The sequence below is a fragment of the Rissa tridactyla genome, chromosome 3, assembly GCF_028500815.1.
Source record: "Rissa tridactyla isolate bRisTri1 chromosome 3, bRisTri1.patW.cur.20221130, whole genome shotgun sequence".
Lineage (NCBI taxonomy): Eukaryota > Metazoa > Chordata > Aves > Charadriiformes > Laridae > Rissa > Rissa tridactyla.
This window is the reverse complement of record NC_071468.1, coordinates 86,327,978-86,344,729: the sequence shown is the minus strand read 5'-3', so window position 1 is coordinate 86,344,729 and position 16,752 is coordinate 86,327,978. Positions and strand designations below refer to the sequence as shown.

Sequence of the window (16,752 nt, the reverse complement as noted above, 5' to 3'; positions counted from 1 at the left end):
CAATTACAGGACACTAAACTACCTTTGGCGTCTTCTTCAGTACTTGTGGCTCTGCCCAGACATGTAATTGTCGCCAAAGGTGTGAGGCGCCGACAGTTTCTTTAGCACCGATGCGTCAGTGGATACAGACACAGAGCTGGGCTTGCAGATAAAAAACAAGTTCCCTGATGCTGTTACCAAAATCCGTAACAAAACTATCACTCTCCAAACTGAGTCCGTAGTTTAGAAAGCCGACATTAGTTTACTTACAGCACCAAGTGCATGGGGCATCTCTCCTCCTGTCATGCACACCCATCAGCACTCTCTTCCTGATTTTTACACACCTTTTACAACATCAATATCAGTACCTCCTACCCATATTTCATTGGTTAGTAATTTACATACAATTACACCATCAACTTGTAGCTACCACCTGTGCTCAAGGGAAGGCTCTTCACCTGGGCAAGGGTCTTCTTGACCTATGGGCATGATTTTTAGTATTATAATGAAGATAGTTCAGCTTAGGACACTTAAGAATTTTCACTTTGCTGCCAAGTTGGCTGAACTTCTCAAAAGGTGTAGGTTAGTACCATCCTCAAGGTCCTTATGCTTGATGTGCCTCCTCGAGTATGATACAATACTTGCCTCCTTCGATGAGTTGTTTTCATTAGCTCATGCTTGATAAATTCAAGGATAGGATCCTTGTTATTCATGAGAATACACATAAGGCTTTCAACATTAGTTATAATAACATCTGAAGCAATATCTTGTACAACAATTTGCACATACTCAAGGGTCTCTGGTGGTCGACTGGGGAGAGATACCCTTACTCTTTCTACCTTTATTTGGTCAGAGTTCAGCTAAATTTCAGTTTGTGGTCTCGCATTCTTACCATGCCAACTCAGCAATGTGCTTCACAGTACCAGTGCCTTTCCTTTCTGTGTTACTTACGCAGTGATTGCTTCTACCAAATACAGTGTTAATTTTTTTGTTAATTATAGACAGAGAAAAAAATAAGTTTTGTTTAAATATTTGTGCAGTAAGCATTGCTGATAAAATTGTGTCTCTATTGTAATGACATCCCTGCAACAAACTATAATTTGCATTTGAAGTACATCCTTGCAATCTTAAGTTTTAGTTTCTAAAATACTTTCTCTAAGTTTCCTACTACACATATTCAGTATAAATCTGAAATAGAAGTACATTTTGGAGAATTACCTAATGAACTAAACACACCTACTTCCACAGTTCGATTTCCCAAAGCACGTAAGCATTTGTATAGATGTGTAAGAGAAATCTAAAGATAAAAGTATCCTGGAAGGATATTATATAGTACCTGACATTTAAATTTTGATGGGATAGAGCTCCCCTGTTGAGTTTTCAGTTCTGAAATTTGCTCATCATGAGCGAGCTGTGACAGAGCTGCCAAATATGAGAAACAGCCCTGATGGGCCATTTCACATCCCTGGGTCTTGCTACTGCTGCCTCTCAGAACAGCTACAACAATTCTTCAAGTAAGGTTTTTCTATCTAGAAGCCAAAGAGAACAATCACATCTTTGGGATTACACCCACATTTCCAGCCATTTTCTGATCAGCTGCACCACACTTCAAACAAGACACCTTCAACTTTTGTACGCGAAGAAGATCTTAAAAGAGTTTAGACCAAGAACATTTAAACAACGTTTCCCTTCAGATTTTCACTGAGAGAAGTCAAAAGACTAGACCCGAAATCAAAACCCTGTGCTAGCGTTATCCTCATAAAAGGAAAAGAGCTGCTGAAGTTGCATAAATCACAGTATGTTTTCATATCAAAATTTGCATTTGTGCACTGCTAGAGAATGCACAGCATTTCCATCTGCCAAATTTGGTTAATTTATTCAAGCTTTGATCAACTGAAAGAGCAGGCATCATTAGTACAAACAGTGGTACCTCTTTTTATTAGTACAGACAATATAAGATGCATAGCTTTTGCAATCAAAAATCATGTCCGTGCTCTAAGACATCAGATTAATGAAAGGTCCTCAATGTCTGCCTTGGACAGAGGGGCAAACTTCACAGTGTAAACTGATAGCACAGGGAACGATCATATGGCGTTATTCATAGAAATCCCTGCTGATATTGTCAGACAAAAATCAGCAACGATGAAACAGAACGTGTTTAACTGCGGAATAGTTTCAAGTATTCACTTATTTTTTTTGGTTGTTTAAAACCATTTGCTTCTCCTGCTCCCCAAATTCCGTCCCAATGAGGCACCAGCCACACGGGTGAAGCTAAAGAATGCCTTTTTGCAGGACACCTGAAGTTCTTCTAATGCAGAAATGCCTTCCCAGAAGCAAGACTGATTTTTCTGATTGCAACAGACAGTGGTACAAATAATTTTACCTCTGTGAACATTACAAATAGCTTTTTTTTTTAAGTAATAAGTTACTACAAGAGAAGTTGAAGAAAGTTTTTGCTATTTGTGGGAACAGGCAATGAAAGAGGACAGTCTCACCATTGCATAATTCTCCTCTGACAAACATGGGAGAATGCACCTAAACCATTTTGTTCTCAGGCCGTCTGACCGCCAAAGGGCAGCTCCCGCACGTTAATCCTAGTTTAAAAGAGGCCTTAGGAACTCTCCGATGAAATGCCGTTTCATGTATTTCAGCGGTTTAGCAGCAATCGGGTATTGACTTTGTCTACAAAGTCTACAAAGTGTCCGAGGCAGTCACCAGTTCAAACCACTGTCTGAGGGCATCGCTGAGAGTTTCTGGAAGCGCGTTCACATCTCTAAGGATCATGTAGAATGGGAATGGGAATTCTTCCATGTAAGATCGGATTTCAGGCAATTCTCCAGGTCCTTTGAATATAGGTACTTTAATGTCCAAAATGGAATCCTGTAAAAGAGAATTCCTCGGATTACTAAACCACATGCATCTTTTACAGGCCTTTGATATTACTCTTGTATTTTTCAAACACTTATAATTCCTCCTCTGTTAAATTAAAAGTTAATAGAGAGTTTTAAGGTTAAAAGCCCTAAGTGTTCAAGGGTAAATCAAATCAAAAGCCGAAAACAAAGCAGTTAAATGCTTTTGCCCTTTTAGATACAAGTGCTCTAATCAATGAATTACAGGCTAGAAGAGACTAAGCTTAAGTTTCTGCAATACCAAGTTCTATAAATAAATCCCACTTTTCCTTAGTATTTTGTAATTTGAGTTTACTGTTATCGCTTTAGTTTTTATTTATGCATTTGATGCCTTTCCGGCACACCGTCATCCGTAAGCTCTTTAGGGCTAAAAGTTCAACCTGCATTTGTACAGTGATCGAATACAACAAGATTCTTTAGCAAGTTATTTTATAATATTTCAAATACTATAAAGACAAAAATCAGATTAAACTCCATCTGTGCTTCTTGTAAAATAACTTCTTAGTTGCTCAGTCTAGCAGCTCAGAAAATTAATAAAGCTTATAAAACCCACATTTCACTGCCCAGAATTTTTGTTTGACATTATGTTTCATCAGAACCTAATAACACTTTGTCAGCAAGAGAATTAATTTTTCAACAATGAATACAGCAGATCAGTTTTGTATGGAAAAATAAAGATATAGGAAGAAAACATGAACTACAAAATCAGAGTCTTCACTTAGTTCAAAGCAAGGCTTAAGTTTGCTCACTTACTGCACTACAGAGTCTCCCTGAAAAGCTCCCAGATATTTCAGATTCCCAGCCAAAGAAATTAAAAGTTTTCTTTCACAGCTACCAAATACAGTACCCAGCTTTCCCTATTCAGGCACTAAATAACTCTCATACACTCCTTTCTGTCTAATGTTTAATCTCATACTGTCTCCAGCTGCCATATCAAATGGAGACTGCTGTCAGAAACGATCAACTTGAATCAAAATTGAGAAGAACAAAGCATGTCTCAAACTTCGAATTTGTCAGCCTGCCAGCTACTTCTCTGGTGGCCAAAATCTACAACCATTACATTTGAGGACTGGAGCTCTTACTTAGGCTTTCTTACTTAGAAGCTGAGGTGTTGGGATTTTTTTAATACAGAAGAAGCCAAGTAGGGAGAAATCACAGATCTGACAGATGTTGTGAAAAACTGAAATTGGGCTAAATATCTTTGACATCTGCAAAAGATAAGATAGCTGTAAAGCACTACAAAAGACAAGAAAAAGATTTGTTTCTCATTCACTGCACTTGAATACTTCTCCTGTGTTCACTTACCCGGGAATTAGGATTGTCCAACACTACAAAAATAACAAAGATATTGGCATTCTGAGCTGCTTGAACTGCTGCTGTCACTCGTTCCTTGCCTTCCAAGAAAAGGCCTCTTCCATCAGATACAATCAAAAGCAGCTGCGCTGTTTCTGGGAACAAAGAACATTTTAAATTCCAGTTAGAGTAATCCATTTAAAAGGCAAACAGACTATTTTATTGTTAGTCCTGTGGGTATAATGGAAAAACCCTCAGAGTATTCCTACAGAAATTAAGTCCTTATCAAATAGAATTCTGTGACTTAACATTAAGCTGCCGTTACAAGTGGGTCAAGAAAGGCAGTTTTTCCCCACTGTGTGATACCATTGAGAATAACTGGGGAAAAAAAAAAAAGAACCAGTACATCAGTACCCTAAATCAAGGATGAAAAACACGGTAAATGCTTAAATGAATTGAGTCATGGTCTTTCTTGCCTGGTAAGTGCCTTGGAGTTAAATATTGGCTGAATTACAAGAGTCCAGACGCTAGACACACTCAGTTGCTGCAATGAAATAGAGTCCAAATCCGTTCCTCCAGAAGCAGGTACCTATGGGTGCATCTGTATCAGCATTTGTCACTTTGGACTAAGACTGTGCTTTTGAAACATGTTTCCCTGATGTCCCCACTCCAGTGGCCTTGGCCTCCATCAGAGAACAATTGTGGATTACTTTTGGAGGACACTGAACCAGAAGCCAGGCTCCAGAGGCACAGTCAAGGCAGTCCAACCACTACAGGGCGTTCAGCCCTTGGGACCAGTCCAGCGAGCCTGAAGTAGACCTCCTGAAACATACACAGCACAGATGCTGTTCCTCAGCACCAAACATCTTCTGGAGACACGTTACTTTAACAACATTGCCCCCAGAGCCAGAGGTATATCCCTCCAAAGGGAAGTTTTAACAAAGTTATGTATCTATCGCCCTTTAATTACAAGGGAAATACCAGCAATATTCTGACAGCCTGGCCACCTTGTGGATTATAAATCCCAGATTGTCCATTTCATAGAATCATAGAATCTTCATGGTTGGAAAGGACCTTTGAGATCATTGAGTCCAACCATACACACCAAAAAAAAAAAACCAAAACACCACAAAAAAACCCCCCACAAACAACAACCTACAATCTCTGCCACTAGAGCATGCCCTGAAGTGCCACATCTAGATGTTTCTTAAATACCTCTAGGGATGGTGACTCAACCACCTCCCTGGGCAGCCTGTTCCAGTGCCTGACCACTCTTTCAGTAAAGTCATTCTTCCTAATATCTAATCTAAACCTCCCCTGCCACAACTTCAGACCATTTCCTCTGGTCCTGTCATTATTGACCTGGGAGAAGAGGCCAACACCCACCTCTCTCCAACCTCCTTTCAGGTAGCTGTAGAGGGCAATGAGGTCTCCCCTCAGTCTCCTCTTCTCCAAGCTAAACATGCCCAGCTCCCTCAGCCTCTCCTCATATGACCTGGTCTCCAGACCCCTCACCAGCCTGGTAGCTCTCCTCTGGACATGCTCCAGCACTTCAATGTCCCTCTTGTACAGAGGGGCCCAGAACTGGAGTACTTCTTCGAGTATTTCTTGGAGTACTTCAACAACAAGAACTTTTTTTTTTTTTAACATATGGGTGCCACCATGACGAGCTTTTAACTAGTACATAGCGGCCTTTTAGGCTAACTAGGGGTCAGCCATGAGGTAACAAGCTTTCCAGCTTTTCTGGGACATTCAAGCAGCTCATGACTAAAACTTGCACCACAGTGAGAGGCAGGTAGGAGGCAGACACTTATTGTCCTCGAACAGCGCACTTCTGGATACCCACAGAAGTCAAGCTCTCAAGCAAGAGCAGAAGTGCCTAGGGAGTCACGGTCACTAGGAAGCTGGACAATGCTCTAAAGCAAGCAGTGTCGAGGACTTAAATGCAATCTGGAAACATGATGTAAAGGGAGGCAGGTAATGTGTGCCCTTTTAAAAAGCCTTAAACAAAATTTCAATGCATTATTGACAAATATGAAGTAGGTGTGTTTTGGGTTTGGAGCTAAATTTCAACCAAACATTCCTTTTGACAAAGCAAAACCCAAAGCCCTAATTGCAAGTGATGTCTCAGTGCTAGGAGTCTTTCTGGCTGCTAGGATATTGCTTTGGGACTGTAGTGAGCATTCTGCTGCCATGGCAACAAGCATAGTAACAAAAAAAAAAAAAAAAAGAGCTCACCCGGATTAATATTTTGAGACAACTGCTGTGCTGCAGCAAACATATTGGCTGATGATTCTAGAAACTGCAGAGGAAACAAATAAGAACATTACATTATCTCATCATAAAATAATAAACTTAATAATGGTAACATTTTTAAAGAACACGTTGCTGTATTTTAAATGCCAAGACAGTTTAGGTCTGACCACCTACAAAGATACAGTCCTTGGCATTTTCCTAAATTAACTCCTGCTTCAAATTTATTAAGTATTTTTGAACTGGAGAATCTTCAGAAAAACCTTCAATCTGGATTTAAATTTTTTTCCAATGCTAACAAAGTCATCAAAACATCAGTAAATTGTTCAAGTGATTAGTGGCGTCATTAAAAATAAACATCCTATTCTTAAGTTAAACTTCTTTGGCTTCAACTTGCAACAGAAGTATCTAGGTGCATATTCCCCATTAAAATTAAGGCCATCAACTGTCAAGTCCTCCCAATTTTGGTGTTTATAAGATTAGTGTTGAGCTATTTGGATCTCCTCCTTTTCCATTTAATATTAACAGAAGATCTTATTCAAGTCTGGAAAGGTAAGACTACAAAAACCTTCCTAAAAGAAGAAGGCTTTGCAGCTGTCAAGGAAGTATTACTACAGAAAGTTATTTTCTTCAGGAATCAGTCAAGTCTGACAAACATACAAAGCTCTTCCTCCTACTACTACAATGGAATCCATGGCATGAAAACCTCCTAAACTCCAACAAACTTTGATGTTATTTGGCATTGGGGTACCCAGTAGCTTGTACCCAAAATACTGTTTTAGACCCAATACAGAGAAAGGTGAATGCTTAGAAGTGGCACACATCAGAACAAAGTGAGAAAACACTCTTACTATTAAAAGTTGTGACCATTCTATCTCTTTGCTACCTAACCAGCTATCACACTCTCAAATACAACCAACCAGTAAACGTTACAAAGTGATCATGAAACTGCTGATGTCTTGTCTGGAAAATATTTGCAAATCTAGAGGCATTCTTCTGTACCTGGGCTATTTTTGTTTTCTTCTGCTGAAATTTGCAAAGACGCAATATCCGTGTCCCTGACTGGTCACTGAACTGTTCGTGGAAGGGGTGCAGCAGCTGAACAGTCTCTCCAAAGCTTTAAAAAAAAGAAGAAAAAAATTACAGTATGAAACCTGTATACTTACATTCTGCTCTGAAGCACTAAAGAAAAGTCAAGATTTCAAATAAACTCACCTACACACAGCAATTTGTCCTACTTCTAGTAGAGTCAGGGCGTTTCCAATAACTGCTAAGGATTCATATGCAAGCTATTGAAGAAAAAAGTTACATCAAAAATACGATATTCCAAGTTTTACTCACAGCTCGGTATTAAATGCAAGTAATGTTACTGAAATTAGTTTTCATCATCTAGCAAAATAAATGAAGAGACTTCCTGTCTTTTTTTCCTGTTATAGTTATGCAATATAGTCATTGCAATGAAGATACACTAGTTCTACTTGAGAGCTTCAACTGATTGATTTAGAGATACCACTTTAGGCAGGCTAAGGAAGTAAACACCGAAGTAACTTTTTCGAAAGACACACCCATTTTTAATAAAACCCTTACATACGAGCTATGATGAACCAATATTTAATCCTCCAATGAACTGCACAGCAAAGCAAGTTTTGGCCTTTTACAGAAAGTAGTTTTCCAGTGGATATGCACACCTCTAGCAAATTTAACATTTCCTCCTTCCAGCTAACTTGCACAGAATCATAGAATGGTTCGGGCTGGAAGAGACCCTACAGATCATCTGTCTCCAACCCCCCGGCCATGGGCAGGGACACCTCCCACTAGACCAGGCTGCTCAAAGCCCCATCCAGCCTGGCCTTTCACTCATCTTTTAGTAACAAATCTCTTAAGCATGAAGTGACAAGAGTTCAAGCACATGGACCAGAAAAATAACTGCTCTAGAATCACCAGAGTCAGACTTTCTAACAGCCACCAGTTCTGTGTGAAACAAGTCAGCAACTGACGTATTCATCATCAAGGTATAGTTTCTTCATCCTCCTTCCAAGGTTTTTATTTTACCTGTTTAGAGTGATTGTCTATCATACTAGAGGAATCATCAATAGCCAAGCAAATCTGGTACTGTCGTTTACTGGGCTTGGTCCTTCGCAACCAGATCTTATCTTTTCGGAACTGACTGGCAATATATGGAATCACTTTGCGCATGTTCAATCTCTTTCCTGTTCTGTAGTCTCCTCTGAAAGTTAAGAAGATGACATAACGACAGGGATCATCAGCAAATATCTCATTCTGGAAATCCTGGCCTATGCAGCATATGCAACAAAATTTTGTAAGATGTAATAAAAACAAAATTAGTAGCTCTGATATTCATATTTAGGTAAAGAGTTAAAAACTCTCACATTTTTAATGCAACATAGATATTCAGTGTTTTCAAAAGAAGTTCTTAAATCTAGGTGCCTAAAATGGAAAGACGACCTTGAATTTAGACTCCTCCAGTTTAAACAAGTCTAGATCTCTTAAAAAAAAATAAAAATAATCACTTAATGTTAAAATCAACATAGAGCATTCTGACATTTAACAATCTTTGACTCAACAGCACTTCATGAGTTTAAGTTGGTCTGATCACCTGTTGCAGAGAAGAAAAATAGGAGGCAATATCCTCAGGATGGGTATGTACTAATACATCACGTTTCCATTTCATAAAATAACCCAGTGTTCCCATAGAAAAGTAAAATGAATGCATTTGCAAAGAAGAATAACTGCTATAAAGCAAGAACAACACAGAGCTGCAGTTGTACAGAGATTAAAGCCCTCCAAAACCAGGAGTTTAAAGAAACTAGAAGCCTCAGAAAGACTCAGCTTACTTCAATTTGGCTGCCTGAGTGGGTTCCAGAATGAGTCGTAGCTGTTCACAAAGCTGCTGTGATAGAGGAGCTGTCAGTACTACATATCTCTGCCACAACTGTGCTGCTTCCTTCTCCTGAAACATCATACATCACAGAAAGAAATAAAAGTGAATTATTAAAAAAAAAAAAACAAAACACAAACGGGAAGCGCTGCATGAAAAAATTAAACAAACCTCTGTGTACCAAGGGGGAGGTAACTATCAGCTGGAAGCGTGAGGGTGTTTTGTGAGCACTCAATAAACATGACAATTGGCATTCAACTTAGCATACTCCTTGCTGCTACAGTGTGCAATGACCATTCCTCTAGGAGTACACTAAGGAACTTTGGTGTTGCTGTTGATACAGGAAAATCTTGTAACGGCCACCACCGGATAGTTGGTATTACAGCAAGGCAAGCCGTAAGAGTCGGCTAGGTTCTCCATCGGCCATCACAAATCGTATTACTTACGTTAATTAAAATTCAACAAAAGCATTAAGCCTCTACACTGGCAACTTCATTCAGGAATTACTTCCAAATGTGGTTTACAATTCGTGATTAGGCCAGTGAGAGCAAGTAGCATATTCTGGTTCTGCTGTTGGGTAGCTCAAACTCCAGCACTGCAACTGAAGGAGACGGCTTCTGCCCATCATAATTTTGTGAAAGTGGTGTCCAGCACATAAATGCAGACGACAACTCAAAACGGAAGGAGCGTGGCAGGACTGAGAAAAACGTTTCTAACGATGCAAGTATTAGAAGTCATTATCAGCAGAGTAACTTTTTTGCAAATAGCACACATCATGTTCAAAACAATCTGAAACATCGTCCTGCTTTAAGAATAATGTAATTTTTTTTCAGAATAAAGTTAAACATAACAACAAAAAGAGCATCTAAATCATGCTATTTTGAATATTTAGGTTCCAGCCTGCTTGGCTTCCTCAATGCTTCAGCAGTAAAACAAGATGAAATAATGCAATGACGGATTCTTATGACAGTTTTATAGTAAAACGAGGTCACAAACCTCATCTGGAGTTCCAGACTGCTGTGTCTGCCACGCTTCCAGTTGCCTTTCAAGTTCCTTTCTTAGCTCTTCAGGATCTCTAACGATGTGCTAGAAGTGCAGTTATGAGATTTATGAGACAGAAAAATAAGTTCATACATCTGGTGATCCCCAGACTATAGCAAACTAAGTAAAAATGCATTGTTCTTATTCTTTTAGACACAAAAATACCTGAAAAAAACCCCTTAAATTAAGATTCTAAATCTCCATTTTTTTTAATAGCTCCCATGTACAGGAAGCGTTGATATGTCCCCACAAATACCTGCATCTGTGACACAATCAACATAGAAACAAAGCTAGGAACATCTATGATACAGACACTGAAAATAATCAAATACATAACTTCAAGATAATTCAATGACATGATCTTGACAAACACCAGATTTAATGACAGTATAATGGAGATCAAACTATTGAATACTACCTATCTAGTGTCTTCCGAAACGTAATCTGCTTCACTTAATTTTATTTTGTTTAAAAGGTTAATTCAAACCACTTAAAGAATTGAATGGCATCTTCCTCTTTACCTGCCAGCAAATAGTATTTGATAAACCATCCTGTTAAAGGACACCCAAGCGTTCTTACATTTCTTTTACTTATATTGTGCTTTCAGTGGCAACTTCTGTTCCTGACTTGTGAAACCATAGTTTAGCCAAACAGTAGTATATGATCTGCATAACCTGCAGGTTTATGGATTAAGGAAAATAAACCTATGAATGGAAACTCAGTGGTATCAATAACTTCTCATTCCTCAAGAAGCAGCAGCAGTTCCTCTCGTCACCTACCGCAGGTTTAAGGAATGAAAGAAGAATGTACGCGGAGGGGGGCTTCTTCCCTACTTTCCTTTTACTGGAAGTTGAGAATTTGCACTTTTCCCCCGATATCGTTTCTCCCTTTCTCTTTAACTGATGCTGCAAGAGCTCCCCCTCCTGTTTCAGGGTTTGCGTATCAATTGAAAAAAAAAAAAAAAAAACCCTTAACAACAAAAAAAGGCACCTAACTATTCTAACAGGAGAACACTCTTGTGTTGAGCAGCCTTTTTTCGAAGAGCTGCAACATTGGGCGTTAAGATGGAAATACAAGGTAGAGCTGGCACATGATCCTTTCTGTGTTTTGCATAGAAACAGTAAAATACCGCCCTCTAAGTATGTACTCAGAACACAACATTATAAGCATGGACGGTCAATACTTCTAAAAAACAGACACTGAAAATATTCTTACTTTATCAACTGGCTATCCACCATTAACTGCTTTTATGCCATAGCTCTTTACGATAAATAAAACTAACAGTTTGCACTGGGAAACTACGAGTGTTACACAAAGCTCTAGGATTTTCTAGGCCATGATAATATTTTTTTAATTGAGACGTTCATAAAAGGCTTGCATAGGTTCTGTAATACTCCCAATCAGCTTTTTTGAGGAAGTAAGATATTGTGATGAATTAAGTGAGCTGAATTCTTTGTTCACAATAGTGTTTTAAAGTCACTAATGCCTAGCTCTATCATTACTCTGAATCCTTTTTCTATCTTCAGGCCGCAGAGCCTTGCCCATCACTTTCCACTCTACCCAAGCATTTGATCAACAGATTCATCAGAGCAAGACAGTTCTTGACAGTTAGAAAAACAAAGGTTTTGTGGGTTTCTTTTTCTTTTTTTTTTTTTTTTTTTAAAAAGAGTCAGGATAGAGCCTTCCCACATAAGGATGGGGAGGACTTATCGTTTTAAAGTCACCACTCAGCTGCATATCCAATAGTTGGTTGTGTGTTACTTTCTTTCAGAGCGGAATGAGTTGTCTGAATGAAAGTAATTATAAACTTTTGCATTCGTGGAGGTTCATTAACACATGTCAAATAAAAGAGACTGTTTCTAGTACTGTAACTGTAAGATGACACATTCGATATCATACCTGGGGAGTGTCCATCAAAAACTGATGGGCTGTATGTATGGTTGAGTCCTTGCTTCTCTCTGGCTTCTCTTCGGTCACTGTTGGCAGCTTTTCTGTTGTAGAATCATTGACATCCTCCAAGTCAAGAGTCTGGATCTCTGGCTCTACTTCACCCGGTCCTACAATCACAAAACTAATTACTAACTTTGTGGATCAGACATAATACAACAAGTAATATTGTATCTCAATTCTTTTACAAAGTGTCTCATGTTTTGTAATGCAAACCCAGATTTTTTAATTTTTTTTTTTTTTTTTTTTTTAGAAAAGCGCACAAGTTTTAAGACAATCAAGTCTAGGAATAGGACGAATACAAGACCTTGCAACTCACTGGAAGAGATAAATACGCATTTCCTTATGGCAAACTGTTTTTGTCTCTAATGTTCTTGCCAAATGAACAAAATACTAGTGAACAGATCTTTAACATCTGAAAATTCCATTGGTGAAGTAAGTACATTTTTTTTTTTTAACCTTCATAGCATCTCTGACAGAGTGACAGAAGGTATAGAGCAATTTGAGAACACTCAGAAAATCATAATTAAAAAAATAATGGCAATCTTTTCTTATCTCATCTTTAACTCTCAAGTTTTGTAACACAACAGTTTTGATAAATCAGAAATCAATTTACAAATAAAGGAATGGACTAAAGATTTTCTTTTATTATTGTTTCTACTATACTACACTGTTTACCAACTCCTTTTTAAAGAATTATTCTAAGGAAAAAAAAAAGTATGACATTGTAGGAGATGTTTCAAAGATCATAGTTTTTCAGAACATACTGTTAGAGAATCATGTAGAAAACAGACTGATTACATGCATGCCTGTACCATAAAGCTAATGAGTCTGGCAAGAGATTTAAGTGAAGAGATTAAACCTGAAGGGAGTGGGAGGCAAGACGTTGAATTCAGGCTGGTAAAACTCATCTCCCCTCTCCAGCCAGTTTTTGTGTTGTTTGATAAGAAAACTATTCAAAATTCCAAGCTGCAGTGTCATTCACTTAGATTCATCAAAATTAAATACTTTTGTTGCAATTGGCGAGAGGCATTTATTTGTATCTAGCTTATTTTGTTTGTGTGAGCTGTGTGGCTGACCTATCTTCTCTACTGACCATTTGCATCTGATAGGCATTTTCTGTTAGGCAGCTCAGTTTTGTTTCGTTTCTTTTCCACTTGAGAAGAAAGGAAGGAAGTGTCTTCCTCCACTTGAGGAAGACAGTGACATTTCAGTGCTACCTCACCAGATGTTGTTCAGACCAGCTCCTCAACTTCTTGATGTTTTGTCAGAAGTTACACACAAAAAGAAGTTGAGTTATGTGGTGCTGATGCCGGTGACACTGGAATGCATTGTTACGTGCCAGTTAATTAAATGAATTGGCAGCAGGAAAGTATTTGCTTTTTACTTCTTCAAAGAAGTAAATAAAGATTAGAGATTGTTAACTTGAAAGACGGCAGCAAACCCCTCTACCACTCAACCAATTCAGCAAAGGGTAATGCTGGTTTCTAGGCAGGAATAAGAATACTGCTGCAAAAAAGTCAACTAAGAGCAGATGTTTTAGTCTTATAAAACATATACACATCCCTCACATGCAAATATAAATACCTACATATACATTTACAGATGCACATCAGCGTAAGTTTATAATGTGTTTTAAGTTAATGTACCAGGAGTTTTAGCAGCAGTAGATGTCTTTTTTTCTGGCTTCAGCTCCTCTGTGTCGACTGCTCTGAGATCCTCATTGTCCTGTATTTCTGTTTCCATAGCTGTGTCTTCAGAGTCTCCCTCTTCCTTTTCTTCAAGAGGCATAATAGGTTTCTCTTGTTCCTTGCTAGCTACATCTGTATAACGGCAGCAATACTTATATTAAGGGGAAAGAGGAAGGAAAAGTAGTGAAGTTGAAAAAAAAAAAAAAGAAAAAAAAAGTTGCATTCTGAGGCCACTGCATATCAGTTTTAGTGACCTTCAGAAGACATCTGAGCTATTGTCTCAAACCGCAGTTTTATCTTTCACTGTGCTGTGCCATGTTGTGTCAATGAGCTGTCGCCCTGAAAACCTGATGGTTAAAACAGACTAGTTACTTTAATAGAAAGCAATTTATTTAATTAAATTCAGATTAGAGAAATATTTTTAAAGAAAAATCAATTTGTTTGATAAAAGAATAAAGAACCTGTCTTGTTATCCTAAATATTTTGCATGCGTGGTAGCAGTCCGGGCTTCAAAATAATTGAAGTAAGATTTGGAGAGAACTGATTTTAAAAATGCTTCTTGAACTAAAATCCATTTTCATGAATCAATTCAGTATTTTCAAAAACATTACCATTAATTTGAACCTGATTGCCAAAGAGCAGCATTTATTGTAGTGAAATGGTGCTACATCTTAAACCAAAGCAAGGATTGTTAAATGTAGCTTTAAAAAATTGTACTGGGAAAAAACTACAGTAAGTAGGAGTGCTTCAGGATTTGCTTCTGCAACAACAACTCTTTACACCTAGAAATACCACCGTACCATATGTCTGTGCATCGTAATATTCAGAGCCTTGCTTAATATGTTCAAATGCATCAGCCTCCTCCACATCTTGTTTTGGCTGAGTTGTATTCTGCTTTGCTTCACTGCTGGATTCTATGGTTCTCAGTCGCTTGTGGATATGTTCATTGTGATCTCCCATTGAGCGCTCATTGTCTGCCTGGCCAGGTTTCCTCTTGAAACTCTGGAAAAGAACAAATTAACACTGTAAACTTCAAGTGAGGTGCAGCCAAACACCGATTAGAACGAGAGCTCTAACAAGGAGAAACTGAGTCCGGCCTATTTGCTGGTTAATTTTTAAGACATTCAAATTGAAAAAAAAAAAAAAAAAAAAAGAAGAAGAAGAAATGAACCTGGGTATTTTTTCTGCTTTGCTTCTGAGAAGCCATCCGGGCCATGCGCGTGGATTCATGGCCTTCTGCTTGATTAGCACTTGAAGCTCCACTTCCGTATTCCTGAGAGACCAAAAAAATTGGAATGGTAACTGAAAAGGGATTTAACAACTGTTGTAGACAAATTTGAGCAGTTAAACTGCAATGCTGTGCCACCTTCTATTGTGAATGACAAACAGCTCACAACTGCAGGTATTAGTATTGTGGAGAGCAGACAGGATAGTTCTGCAGCTCAACAATTAGCCTACACTTACCAAGCAGTTTTCACTGCTATGAAGGTACCTAACATGCTCTTCTATTTTTTTCAGTGAATTTATAGTTGGTGTTCTAAAAATTGAATCTTAGACGCAATTTTTAAATATATGGCAGCAATTCCTTGATTGTACTTGAAAACATATTCACAAGTTCAGCGTTTTTAACTAGGACACTTCCCTGCAATTTACCTCTTTAGACTGGTCTCTTTCTGAAGCCTCTCCAGCCAGCTCAACAGCGCTGTCACTCTGCAGGTTTTCTTGCCCGGTTTGCCCCTGTGTTTCATGCTCCATTCTTTCCTCAGACTCAGGGATCTGTTCATCCACCTCTGAATTATCTTTACCCTCTTCTTCCTGAAACAAGATCCGTTTATTTTAACATTCTAAAAAAACATCGGGAAACAGAAGGCTAAGGAGATAACAGGAATACAGATGACAGAGATACACCAATTTAATAGTAAGCACATCTCTTATCTTGATGAAGATTCTCACTAATGTTACACCTAATAAAGTGTTATGTCTAATTTGTTTCAGAGCATCATAGAACACATCCATTTCTTAAGTCTTGTATAAGGTAATTAAAAACAAAGAAAGAAAATCAGGATTTTATTTATTACTGTCTACCTGAGGTTGAAGGCCTTGATCAGCAACAGGGACTCCCTTATCTTCAGCAGGTTCGTTTTTTTCCTCGTCGGGTGTTTGTGACTCTTCCTCCTCGTCTTCTGCTGCATCCTCAGTGTTGCCTGCATTTTCTTCTTGATCATCAGCATCTTTGTCCCCTTCATCTTCCTTCTCCTCTTTATCTTCAGAAATGCCTTCTTCAGCTGGTTCTGCATCTTGATCATCTCTTTGTGTCTCACCAGTATCTCCCTCATTCTGTTCTTCTGTCTTCTCTGCTTCATTTAAATCAACAGGTTTCTCATCTACTTCAAAAGCATTTTCTTCTGGATTAAAAAAAATCAGAAAGGTATACAAAACATTCCGTAAAGTACAGAGACAGTGAATATTATAGATATTTGGAATAAAACTGCCCAGCCTACCAAAAAATCTTAAAGAAAATACTGAGAATTCTATACATAGAAGCTATGATTTTCTATGGCAGATAATTCCTTTAAGTCACAATTGGTTTCTAACTAACAATATAGCAGGATGAGTTCCTATTAACTTCTTTTAACCTAATATTCTTGAGGGTCAGTTGACTTTGAGTACAAATACTTCTAAGTATCATAGAAAAAACAGAAACCACAAAAGCAACTGGACAATGAAATAAGGAGCTTCT

The 16,752-nt window shown here is 38.2% G+C and overlaps 1 protein-coding gene across 2 annotated transcripts in view; it reads right to left on the bottom strand.

Moving 5' to 3' along the window:
• Nucleotides 1–1,890: 1,890 nt before the first annotated feature.
• The window catches only part of MDN1 (midasin AAA ATPase 1), a 105,012-nt gene continuing 90,150 nt past the window's right edge, over nucleotides 1,891–16,752 (bottom strand). For both annotated transcript variants that reach the window (XM_054196959.1, XM_054196960.1), the window contains exons 89-102: nucleotides 16,098–16,417; nucleotides 15,666–15,827; nucleotides 15,184–15,285; nucleotides 14,813–15,014; nucleotides 13,971–14,144; nucleotides 12,274–12,431; nucleotides 10,330–10,419; nucleotides 9,290–9,405; nucleotides 8,487–8,661; nucleotides 7,650–7,723; nucleotides 7,437–7,551; nucleotides 6,420–6,483; nucleotides 4,194–4,336; nucleotides 1,891–2,859 (exon numbers count right to left, since the gene is read on the bottom strand). In XM_054196959.1, coding sequence (XP_054052934.1) covers nucleotides 2,671–2,859; nucleotides 4,194–4,336; nucleotides 6,420–6,483; nucleotides 7,437–7,551; nucleotides 7,650–7,723; nucleotides 8,487–8,661; nucleotides 9,290–9,405; nucleotides 10,330–10,419; nucleotides 12,274–12,431; nucleotides 13,971–14,144; nucleotides 14,813–15,014; nucleotides 15,184–15,285; nucleotides 15,666–15,827; nucleotides 16,098–16,417 — 2,084 coding nt within the window. In that variant the 3' untranslated portion in view covers nucleotides 1,891–2,670. The remainder of the gene's footprint in view (nucleotides 2,860–4,193; nucleotides 4,337–6,419; nucleotides 6,484–7,436; nucleotides 7,552–7,649; nucleotides 7,724–8,486; nucleotides 8,662–9,289; nucleotides 9,406–10,329; nucleotides 10,420–12,273; nucleotides 12,432–13,970; nucleotides 14,145–14,812; nucleotides 15,015–15,183; nucleotides 15,286–15,665; nucleotides 15,828–16,097; nucleotides 16,418–16,752) is intronic.